Here is an 11,040-nt window from a genome sequence, read left to right as displayed (position 1 = left end):
GTCCAATGCTCATTTATCTCTACGCCTTACACTGAGTCCCGGGCTGCAAATCATCAAGCGTGTGTCTAGACAGGCTATTATAGTGTTTGGACAGGCCTCAATTGAAAATGCCTCTGCTAGCCTTTCAGCTCATTTCTCCGAAAATCTCTCTCTTTCTCACACGAAAACTCTCTCTTTCTCTCTCTCTCTCTCTCTCTCTTAGGGTTTCTCTGCTAGCCTTTCAGCTCATTTCTCCGAAAATCTCTCTCTTTCTCACACGAAAACTCTCTCTTTCTCTCTCTCTCTCTCTCTCTCTTAGGGTTTTTGCCTTAATCCTCGAAGATTTAAGCCTCTGATCTCAAATCCGACTTTGGGAATGTGATCTACGAAGCGAGATCTACGTTTTCATCGTTTGGTTTGAGGTAAATCTGAAAATCTATGTCTCTCTAGATTTTGTGTAGAAATTTGAGAGATTGTGTCTAATCTTCCAATTTTCTTTAGGCATTGCACGTTTTGGAGTGTATGTGATCATCTCCAAGCTTTGGGTCACGTTTTGGTGGATTTTAAGGTAAAATCTCAAAACCCTAGTTGTTCTCATAGTAGTTTAAATAATGATTTTTGGTGTCGAATCCTAAATAAACCTTATGGGTTAGCAATGTAGGTTAATGGGTTGTCAAATGGAACCCTAGAAATTTTATGGGTTTTCCATAGGTATAGCCTTTGAGCAATTCAAGAGCTATTTGGAAGTCTAGAGTTAGAAATGTTGTGTTGATGTTAATGTGTCATGCAATGTGTTAATGCAGCAATACATTACAAGGCTTTCGTTGAGAATTCACTGTTAAACCATAAACCGAGCAGCTAAAGTGAGTATTTTACTCAGTTAGAACTTGTTGTGTATTAATGCTAAGAAAATGATATGACTTGATATTGTCGAGCCAATGATATTTTAAATGAATATGTGTGTTTGTGATTATTTTCAATACCATGAAGAATAATGAGTAAGGTTTCAAGATGTATTATGTATTTCGAGATGTGACTATAAAATGATGTTTGAAATATGTTTTCATGAAATGCCTAGATGATTATGAGAAAAACAAGATGCTAAATGATGCATATGTGTATGATAGCATGAAAGCATGATGAGCATGAGCATGGAACAAAATCATTGACATTGAGCGTAAGACCAAGGTTGAAAGATACCTTGGCAAAGCAAGTGTAAGACCACTGGGTATAAAGCCCCAGGGCATCAGAAACAGATACAATGAACATGTGTAAGACTACCTGGTATAAGTCCCGAGGCATTAGTGTAAGTTTTAGACCACCGGGTATAAAGCCCAAGGCAGCAGAAATAGAAATGATGAGCAAGTGTAAGATCATATGGTATAAAGCCCCAGAGTACTCAAAACAATCAAAAGAACAAGTGCGTGTAAGACCACTGGGTATAAAGGCTTGGGGTATCAGAAATAGAACCCAACAAGAGCAGATGATGAGCATGCATAGCACGATGATGATGTGTGACATGATTTATGTTTTAAAACATTTTTATGACTAGATGTATCAGTATGCCTACGAGTTTGAATGGGACAGAACATATGTATACCATTACAGCTAGATTGCATAGCATGTTTACGCAGGATTTCATGCTAAACGTATCGATATACCTATGAGTTTGAATGAGACAAAACATATGTATATGGATACGGCTAGAGTGCACGTGATATATATGAGTGTATAATATAATAAGACTACTCCTGTTTATTTGTACCGGTGTTTACTCTCATCAGCTACAATATGTTTTTAAAACAGAAGCTGCATGTTGATAGTAGCGTTATTGTAAACATACGGTAGAAATAAAAGGATTGGCCCATTGTAAAAACCAATGTGTATTATACTACTAAGTTGGCGAACTCATACTTTTATCTATGTGAATGTGGCTACCACCACGAATGTGTAGATGTTGATGCTTTAGCTGCAGAGACCGTTGTCGTCGACAATGACCCAATGGCTATGTATTTGAGATACTACGATTGAAGCCCATCGCGCGGTTATAGGTGCTGGACTTGAGGATAGCCCGTATTTTGTTTAGGTACTTTTCGTATATGGCTTGTGTCGCATGTGACACGTAATTTTGTAAAGTCATTCTTGATGTGTATAATACTTTTATTAAGTCTAAAATAGATAGACAATGTAATGCCTTTGTTGTTGTAAATAATACTTGTTAATTTTATAAGATTTAATTTTTGTTGTATAGTTTTTTTCGCTGCATAGATGTTATACTTTGATATACCAGGTACATAATATATATATATATATATAAGGATTGTTAAACTATCGTTTTGTGCAAACAAAATCATAAAAAGTTTAATATATTTTCTCAGTGAGTAGAATACTCACTTTGACTGCTTGACAATTTGGCTATGAAGACTTCTTATAAGCCGCGAAATTATAACACATAACATTTCTAACTGTAAATCCCACTTACCTCTTGAATTGTTCAAGAACTAAAACTCATGGAAAACCCATAAAATTTCTAAGGTTCCATTTGACAACCTATTAACTAAGAACAATAACCCATAAGATTACCTTAGGGTTTGACACAAAAACTACAAATTTACAATACTTAAACAAAACTTGAGTTTTGGGTCTTACCTTGATTTCTCATCAAAATGCAACCCAACGCTTGGAAGTTGTCTAGGACGTTTCGACATGCACAATACCTAGAGAAAATTGAGAGATTAAACTCAACCCCTGAAAAATCAACATAAATAAAGGAAAACTAAGATTTACCTTAAACCAAGCAATGAAAACGTAGATCTTGTAGCAAGGATCACGTTTCCGGCATCGAGTTTGAGATTGGAGGCTTCAATCTACCAAGATCTAGGGTTTTGTATCAAAACCCTAAGAGAGAGAAGAGAGAAATCGTGAGAGAGAGAGAGAGAGAGAGAGAGAGAGAGAGAGAAATCAGAGAATGAGCTGAAAAGAACTCGTTGGTGTCTTAAAATGCAGCCGATCCAGACACGTAAATGGCTCGTTCGGACTCACGTAAGTGAAATCATAGACATGAACTCTCTGGGAAGCCTGTCCGGACATGGAAATGGTCCGTCCGAACATGTGTAGAAATCGAGACTTATGGGAAGTCCCGTTCGTAGGCCATCTAGACACGGCAGTGGACATGAGTTTTCTGCCTAACCCATCTATACACGTACCAAGAACTGAACTCACTAACTAACCCGTCCGGACACAGAATTGGTTCGTTCGGGCGCACCACTTAGAAAATCAACTCTAGATGCTTTCTAAGTGTTTTTCTTGTTCATTTTACCTAATTATTCACTTAATTACCGTAATTCATGTTTTTAACAATTAATTAACATCTTAGACATTACAATATCTTTTTGAGCAACTTGCATATTTTGAGAAACAAAGACCATACATGAGAAACTCAAATAGGCTTACCCTTTTGACTAAAAGCCTTATTTCTCACTTAACCACTTGAATGCCCATTGGCAAGGTAAAAAGGTTGTGTCACATTACCTTTTTTTTTTTTTTTTTTTTTCTTTAAAATAAATAAATAAAAATTATTGCTTAGAGGGGTTTACTTTCCTATATAAGAAGGATCAACCCAAGCTTTAAGAGAGGACAATGAAAGAAAGTACAACCCAATGTAAGACACCCACCATAACACAAAATCACTACAGACAATGAGTATCTTGCTAATTCATATTATCTATAGAAATTCTATTTCGTCCTCATATTTTGTATGTTGTTTGAGAGACACTTTCCAACCATGCAAGGGGGATTGGTCTAAACTTCCAAGCTGACATATAGAGAGGGAGACAGTAAGAGTTTCGCATCTTGTCTATATTATCCATGAAAATTCTATTTCCTACTCTTACTCTCTCTTCTGGTGGACGAACATTTTCCAACATACAAGGGAGGTTTGTCTTAACTTCCAAGCAAGACATATATATATATATATATATATATATATATATATATATATATATATAGAGAGAGAGAGAGAGAGAGAGAGAGAGAGAGAGAGAGAGAGAGTTTCTCATCTCATTCATATTATTCTTAGATATTTTCCAATCTTAAGAAATTTTTTGAAAGCAAATACCTTAAGTAAAATTTGGTGGAAAGATCATCTAACCCTAACCAACACCTCATTTTTCCAATCATACATGACTCAACATTTGTTGAAGGTTCAACTACTATCGATTTGAGGTTATGCCACTCACTACTGCAATAGCGTACGATCACATCATCTCTCCCTTAATCACTCACTTTCTTCTCCATTTTATGTGATTATTTAGATTAGTATGGCAATTATTCTCCTATTGTTAACACTACATTTGTTATTTGTACTGATTGTTGTTGCTATTGATACATTTATCATTATTACGACTGATAAAGTTTGTTTTATCCTTGTTGGGAAAGTTGTTATCATTGCTATTACTAAAGCTATTTTTATTCTTATTGATAAATTTGTCATTATTGTTACTGTTGAACTTGCCATTACTATTGATATTGAAATCGCCATTGTTATTATTGTTGAACGCGTCACAACGTACCATTACTCCTAAACTTGTCATTACTATTACCGGTGAACACGTCATTACTGCTCTTGCTGAACTCATCACCATTGTCACGGTTGAACTTGTCACTATTGTTATTGCTGAACTTGTAACTATTGGTACAACTGAAACGATCATTATTATTACCGTTGAATCTACGCTTATCATTATTGTTGGAACTACAATTACTATTATTAATGAAGTTATGATTTTCTTTACCACTACAACTAAATATAATAACCATATGTTGATTGTATTTACATGGACACATTTTTTTTTTTTTTTTTTTTTTGTCCTTGTAAAATTTTGAGCTTTAGTCTTTTTGCAAACTTGTAGTTTCCTAATAGTCGCCAATTATCCTCATTGGCGTGAGTTCTGAGTTTGAACCCACTAGTGAGCTCGCGCACAAAGGGGATTGTCTCCCAAGTAGAAAAAAGTACCCTAATTATAAATAAAAGATGTAACCATTTAAAGGTATCTTTGGCTGTTCCTTGGTGTAAAGAAATGCTTTCATTACTTTTTTTAAAAAAATAATAAATAAATAAATAAATAAAAGATACTTAAATAGTTCCTTTTAATTCTTAACATTCCTAAAATAAATTAAAAAAAATTCTTAAAATTCCTAGAAGCGTTGAGCGATCCCCAGATGTGAAAAAACAGTATTGTTTCTAGAAACGATTAATTGGCCAGATCAAACGATATATTGACTTATGACCCAATTATAAATAAATTAAAAAAAGAAATAAAGAATATATTTCCTTTTGTTTCAGGGAATATTATATTTACTAACCCAAAAGAATATATACGATCCATTTTCCTAAAATCCATCTAGAACCTTTATTTTCTTTATTCTCGAGAGTATGTTGAATATCTTTCCATATAAAAAGATCCTCATATGCTAACTTTAATTGGGAAAAAAAAAAAAAAAAAATCTATCTATCAAGAGTTTCATTTCACAGGATTAAAAAAAAAAACAAAATGCTATTTTTTCATCTCCAGCAGTCCATCTTCATTCAACCTTTTTTCTTTTTTTCTTTTTTTTTTTTTTAAAAAAATAAAAATAAAATCTACATTAGATCTCTAGGCCCGCATGATCTTTCATCCTAACTTGACAAGTGGACAATAAAATTAAACGTTCATTTGAGTTTGTAATTTCAAAAAGTGCGATTTAAAATAACGATTTTTTAAAATGTGCGATTTAAAAAAGTAATTTTCAAAAATGCAGTTAAGCATTTGATTAAATCACAGTTTAACATTTAAAATTGCAAATTAACGTTTGAAATTCTGTATTTTCAAAAAAGTATCATCTTACTTGCGATTTGTAAAAATAAGTTTCTGCGTTTTCAAATCGTAATTTTTAAAAATACAGTTTCCAAACAATTTATGTTCTACGATTTAGTTTAAAATCGCACTTACTGTTTACGAAATTGGAATACCAAACACACCTTAATTTACTCGCTTAATCTTCAAGATCACTAATACCATCCCAAGTTACAAAAGGGAGTGTTTATGAGTTATATTTGAAAGTTTTTAAAAACACTCTCTTTCTCTCATAATATACAATATTTTACACAATTAACTTTTATCAAATTACAATTATTATTATATTTGTATGTTCATTTATCACGCAAAACTAGATCAAACAAATTAAATTAATTTAATACCGTCACAACTCACATGTATATGTTCTTCTCATAACTAAAATTAAAGACGCAAAAATGATTTGGTGCCATGGCAAACAAAGTCACTAGGCAATTAAATGCATTGCCGACATGATCCAAATCATTTTATCCTTTAAATTAAATTTTACAACATTTAATAGTATACATATGTTACCTTATTTAAATTTTTTAAAAGGATAATTATACTATTGGTCTTTGAAATTGGTTTAAATTACAAATCACTCTTAGTGGTACAAAAAATTCATGAAAGGTCCTTGTGGTAAACTATAATTACAAATCACTCATTGAACCTGTTTTCCGTCCACCAAGTTAACAGAATCTGTTAGTTTGCCATGTCATATAAATAGTGAGATAACCTCTAAATATCGTTTGTATTATAACCCACTAACAGATTCTATTTACTTGGTAAATGGAAAACGAGTTCAGAGAGTGACTTGTAATTATAGTTTACCACAAGGAACCTCCATGAACTTTTTGTATCATAGGGAGTGATTCGTAATTTATGCCAACTCCAAAAACCAGTGGTGCAATTAACCATTTTTTAAATAATGTAATACAATAAATTTTAAATAATTCATCTCCATTTCAAGTAAGATCTTATTTCTCGTAAGAGGAATTCAGATTTTCAGTAAGAAAAATGTGAGAGCGTCTCATGGGCCCACCTGCTCTAGTATATGGGCGGACTATCCGAAATTGATTTGGACAAGTGACCTCTATAAAGACACTTTCATATTTATTGTTTGAATTGCGAGTTAAATGTCTTTAATTTAATGGACATAAATTCCCCGTAAAAGCTATTAATTTTTAATAATTTCTTACAAATAAGTTGATCAAAAATTTGAATAGCCATCGAATCAAGGGCGGATGATCTTAATAAGCGTGCACTTGAGGTTTCCTTAGCATAGCTCCAAGGGTCACCTGAAACGGTGTCACTTATCCCGAGGCCCGGATGGGATTCACCTGACCTCGGTTCAATTATATATATCCATTTCCTTTCTCAAAAAAAATAATAATAATAATAATAATTATATATCCATTTCCTCTTATATAAATACATATGTATATATCAATATATGGGTTTACCCAACACTTTCACATTCACCCCCACCCCCTCCCTCCAATATACCCGCACGAGGATAATGCTCCCTCGCTTTCTCTCCGTGAAAGCTGAAAGCTTTATGTTCTAAAGATTTGACTCTGCAGCTACTGGAGGAAAATAGCAGCAAGACCCAGAAGACCAATCTCTTGTTTTTCCAGGTAATCAATCTTATTGGGTTTGTCTTTGTTTTTGTTTCTTCTTTTTCTGTGCTAACTCTTTGATCTGTTTTTTCTTTTTGGACTTTGGCTATTTGTGTTCTTGCTCTAGTTTGGTTTTTCCTTGTACCCAGTTGATCTGGGAAGCTAGAAATTGTTTTTGTTCATTCTCTAGAAATCGTTTTGACTTTATGAATCAGTTTTGTTTTCTTACTGTTACTTCTGGGTATGCTCCTTTTGGATTGTCTTAGATACTTCCGTTTTTCCTAGATCTAAGCTGCTTGACATTAGTTATTGGGTTTTTATTGGTTTTTTTTTTCTTTTTCTTTTTCACAAGAAATGGAAACTTTCTCATCAATTTTCCCGCAAAATTGTTTGGAATTTTTTTTTTTTTTGTTTTTTTCATGGAACTTAGTCCGCCTGTCTTTTCGTCTAGCTACCCTATTGCTGTCATAGGGTGAGATCTGACCATCCAGTAGATGATGGGTCTGATGATAATACCCGATGCTTTTGTAGTCTTTTTTTTTTCTTAAAAAGGAAAAAATTATTATTTTTGATGACTCAATTTTGTTCATGAACGTGTTTTGTGAAAATATGAGTACATCTGCTGCTTGTGATTCTTTTTGGTCTGTGTACTTTTTCTAAACCTTAATTTTTATTGACAGAACATAGTTTCTAGAAGATGGTGCAAAATTTACTCTTTATGAATATTCTTTGATGAATTGTGGGGGGAAAAAAATTGATTTTTATATAATTTCAGTGGAAGTATTTTTTTTAAGGTTATATTGGTTTCAATTGAGTTACCTCTGTTCTAATGATTAGATGTGTTCATTTAAAGGAAATTTGCATGATTCTTACTCTATTATCTTGACTGGCTTTACAGGTGTAAAAGGTCGTTCGAATTGAGTAATTTCTGAGTTATATATACCAGTTTATAGTGCTAACAGGTGATAGGAGGAGAGGGTAGTTTGAGAATCCCATCTGAGATCCTTGTGAATTTGGGGTTTTTTGGGGGAAAAAAGATGATGATGTTCGATGAGATGGGGCTTTGTTGTGATATGGACTTCATATCTGCCCCTCTTGGGGAAGGAGATGTGGCTGCCCCGCCACCTGAAGCAGAAGCCACAGTGGAGGATGATTATACTGATGAAGAGATAGATGTAGATGAGCTTGAGAAGAGGATGTGGAGGGACAAAATACGTCTCAAACGGCTCAAAGAACAGAGTAAAGGCAAGGAAGGAATTGATATGGCGAAGCAGCGACAGTCCCAAGAACAGGCAAGGAGGAAGAAGATGTCCAGGGCACAAGATGGAATCTTGAAATACATGTTGAAGATGATGGAAGTTTGTAAAGCCCAAGGCTTTGTTTACGGAATTATTCCGGAAAAGGGAAAACCGGTGACTGGGGCATCCGACAATCTTCGTGAGTGGTGGAAGGATAAAGTCAGGTTTGATCGTAACGGTCCGGCTGCCATAGCCAAGTACCAAGCAGACAATGCGATCCCGGGCAAGAATGATGGGTGTGGTTCAATTGGTCCAACCCCGCACACGTTGCAGGAGCTTCAAGACACTACCCTTGGTTCCCTCTTGTCAGCACTCATGCAGCATTGCGACCCCCCTCAGAGGCGGTTTCCGTTAGAGAAAGGCGTTCCGCCGCCATGGTGGCCCAGTGGTAATGAGGAATGGTGGCCTCAGCTTGGTTTGCCAAAGGATCAAGGTCCTCCTCCTTACAAGAAGCCTCATGACCTGAAGAAGGCATGGAAGGTGGGTGTTCTCACGGCAGTTATTAAGCATATGTCCCCTGATATTGCCAAGATACGCAAGCTTGTAAGGCAGTCTAAGTGCTTGCAGGATAAGATGACAGCCAAGGAAAGCGCCACCTGGCTTGCCATCATCAACCAGGAGGAGGCCTTGGCCCGGGAGCTTTACCCTGATTCATGTCCGCCATTATCTTCTGGTGGAGGAAGTGGGTCTTTGGTCATCAATGATTGCAGTGAGTATGATGTTGAAGGGGCTGAGGATGAGCAGAACTTTGATGTTCAGGAGCAGAAACCTGAGAATCTCAATTTGTCCGGTATGGGAATGGAGAGAATGAGGGAAAGGCTGTTAGTTCGACAACTGCCTTATCCAGTCAAGGGAGAAATTGTCACGAATCTAGATTTCATTCGGAAGAGGAAGCCATCCAGCGATTTAAACATGATAATGGATCAGAAAATCTACACATGTGAGTTTCTTCAGTGTCCTTACAGTGAAATCCACATGGGTTTTCGCGACAGGGCTTCTAGGGACAATCATCAATTGACTTGTCCATATAGAAGTACTTGTTCAGATTTTGGAGGATCAAATTTTCATGTTAACGAGGTTAAGCCTGTCATCTTCCAGCAATCGTTTGTTCAACCAAAGCCTGCTGCTGCTGCTGCTCCGGCTGTAAACTCTGCCCCACCACCACCACCTTCCTTCGATCTATCAGGGCTTGGAGTTCCTGAAGATGGGCAGAAAATGATCAGCGAGCTCATGTCCATCTACGATACCAACGTCCAAGGCAACAAGAACGTAAATCCCAACAACAATGCAGTGACAGTGACAGAGAATCTACACGTTCAAGGGGTCGCAATGCAAGGAAACTTGTTTGAAGAATCCAACATGCAGCATAATCATCATCACATGTTCCCGCGTGAAGAAAGTCAATTCGACAGATTCAAGGCTTCAAATTCGCCGTTCGAGACCAACCATAATAGCAATAATCTACAAATGGTTTTCGGGTCTCCATTTGATTTTGGCTTCGACTACAAAGAGGATCATCTGCAAGGGCTAGCAATGGATACACTGTCCAAGCAGCCTGATATTTCAATATGGTACCAGTGAAAAATGGTCTTTGTTGTGTGTCTGTCTCCAGAGGAAGCAGAGTGAAACCTTCCTTGGCTGGAACTGTTGTTGTAATGTAGCAATGTAGGTCTAGAATTTGTAACATTAGCTTGCCTCCAATGGCCCAATAAAGAAATGGATAGGGCTCTATCCTTTCCCTGTTAATGCTATGTATGTCTGTCATATAAATAAGTTAGGTGTTTTTTGTTTTTTTATGTCAAGGAATCTGGGTTTGTTTGGACAGTGATTTTTATCTACCGGTTAAAAAAGTATTGTTAAAAAAAAGCATTGTCAAACGAGACTCAAGCCGCCATAGTCTTGTAATTGGTCCATTGGTTGGATATTTGTAGGAATAGAAGCGGTGGTTTGTTGGTTAGCTCCATGTTCGCAGACAAAGAACAGTTGTGATTGAATGGCATCTTTTCTCATCAAGTTGTTTGGTGGGGTCTGTTCAAGGGCGGCTCCTAAATAATGCTTACTTTGGAGTCCGCAGTCAATAAAGACTGCCAGCTGTGTACGCGTGGCATTTTCAAAAGATAAAAAGACCCTCACTTTCATGGCCCCCATGACCATCTCCCCTAGCCTCTCATAAGATAACGATGAAGGAAAAGAGTCAAATCGTTTTGAGTGGAAAGCCTTTAATGCTGGGAATTGTTCTGTTTGTATCTTCCTTGACTTCTTGGATTT

General features: G+C 36.0%; 1 protein-coding gene across 1 annotated transcript; it reads left to right on the top strand.

Annotated features, from left to right (window-relative positions):
- Nucleotides 1-7,321: 7,321 nt before the first annotated feature.
- Nucleotides 7,322-10,568, top strand: LOC133877021 (protein ETHYLENE INSENSITIVE 3-like). The gene is made up of 2 exons (XM_062315253.1): nt 7,322-7,492; nt 8,373-10,568. Exon 2 carries the CDS (start codon nt 8,512-8,514, stop codon nt 10,351-10,353), a length of 1,842 nt encoding a protein of 613 aa, XP_062171237.1. The 5' UTR covers nt 7,322-7,492; nt 8,373-8,511; the 3' UTR covers nt 10,354-10,568.
- The last annotated feature ends 472 nt before the right edge of the window (nt 10,569-11,040 follow it).

The sequence above is a fragment of the Alnus glutinosa genome, chromosome 9 (genome assembly GCF_958979055.1).
Source record: "Alnus glutinosa chromosome 9, dhAlnGlut1.1, whole genome shotgun sequence".
Classification (NCBI taxonomy): Eukaryota; Viridiplantae; Streptophyta; class Magnoliopsida; order Fagales; family Betulaceae; genus Alnus; species Alnus glutinosa.
Note: the sequence above shows the minus strand (reverse complement) of the source record. Positions and strands in the feature narration are given on the sequence as shown.

Coding starts and splice junctions, on each gene's coding strand:
- LOC133877021 (XM_062315253.1), top strand. CDS start 8,512: ATGATGATGTTCGATGAGATGGGGCTTTGTTGTGATATGGACTTCATA.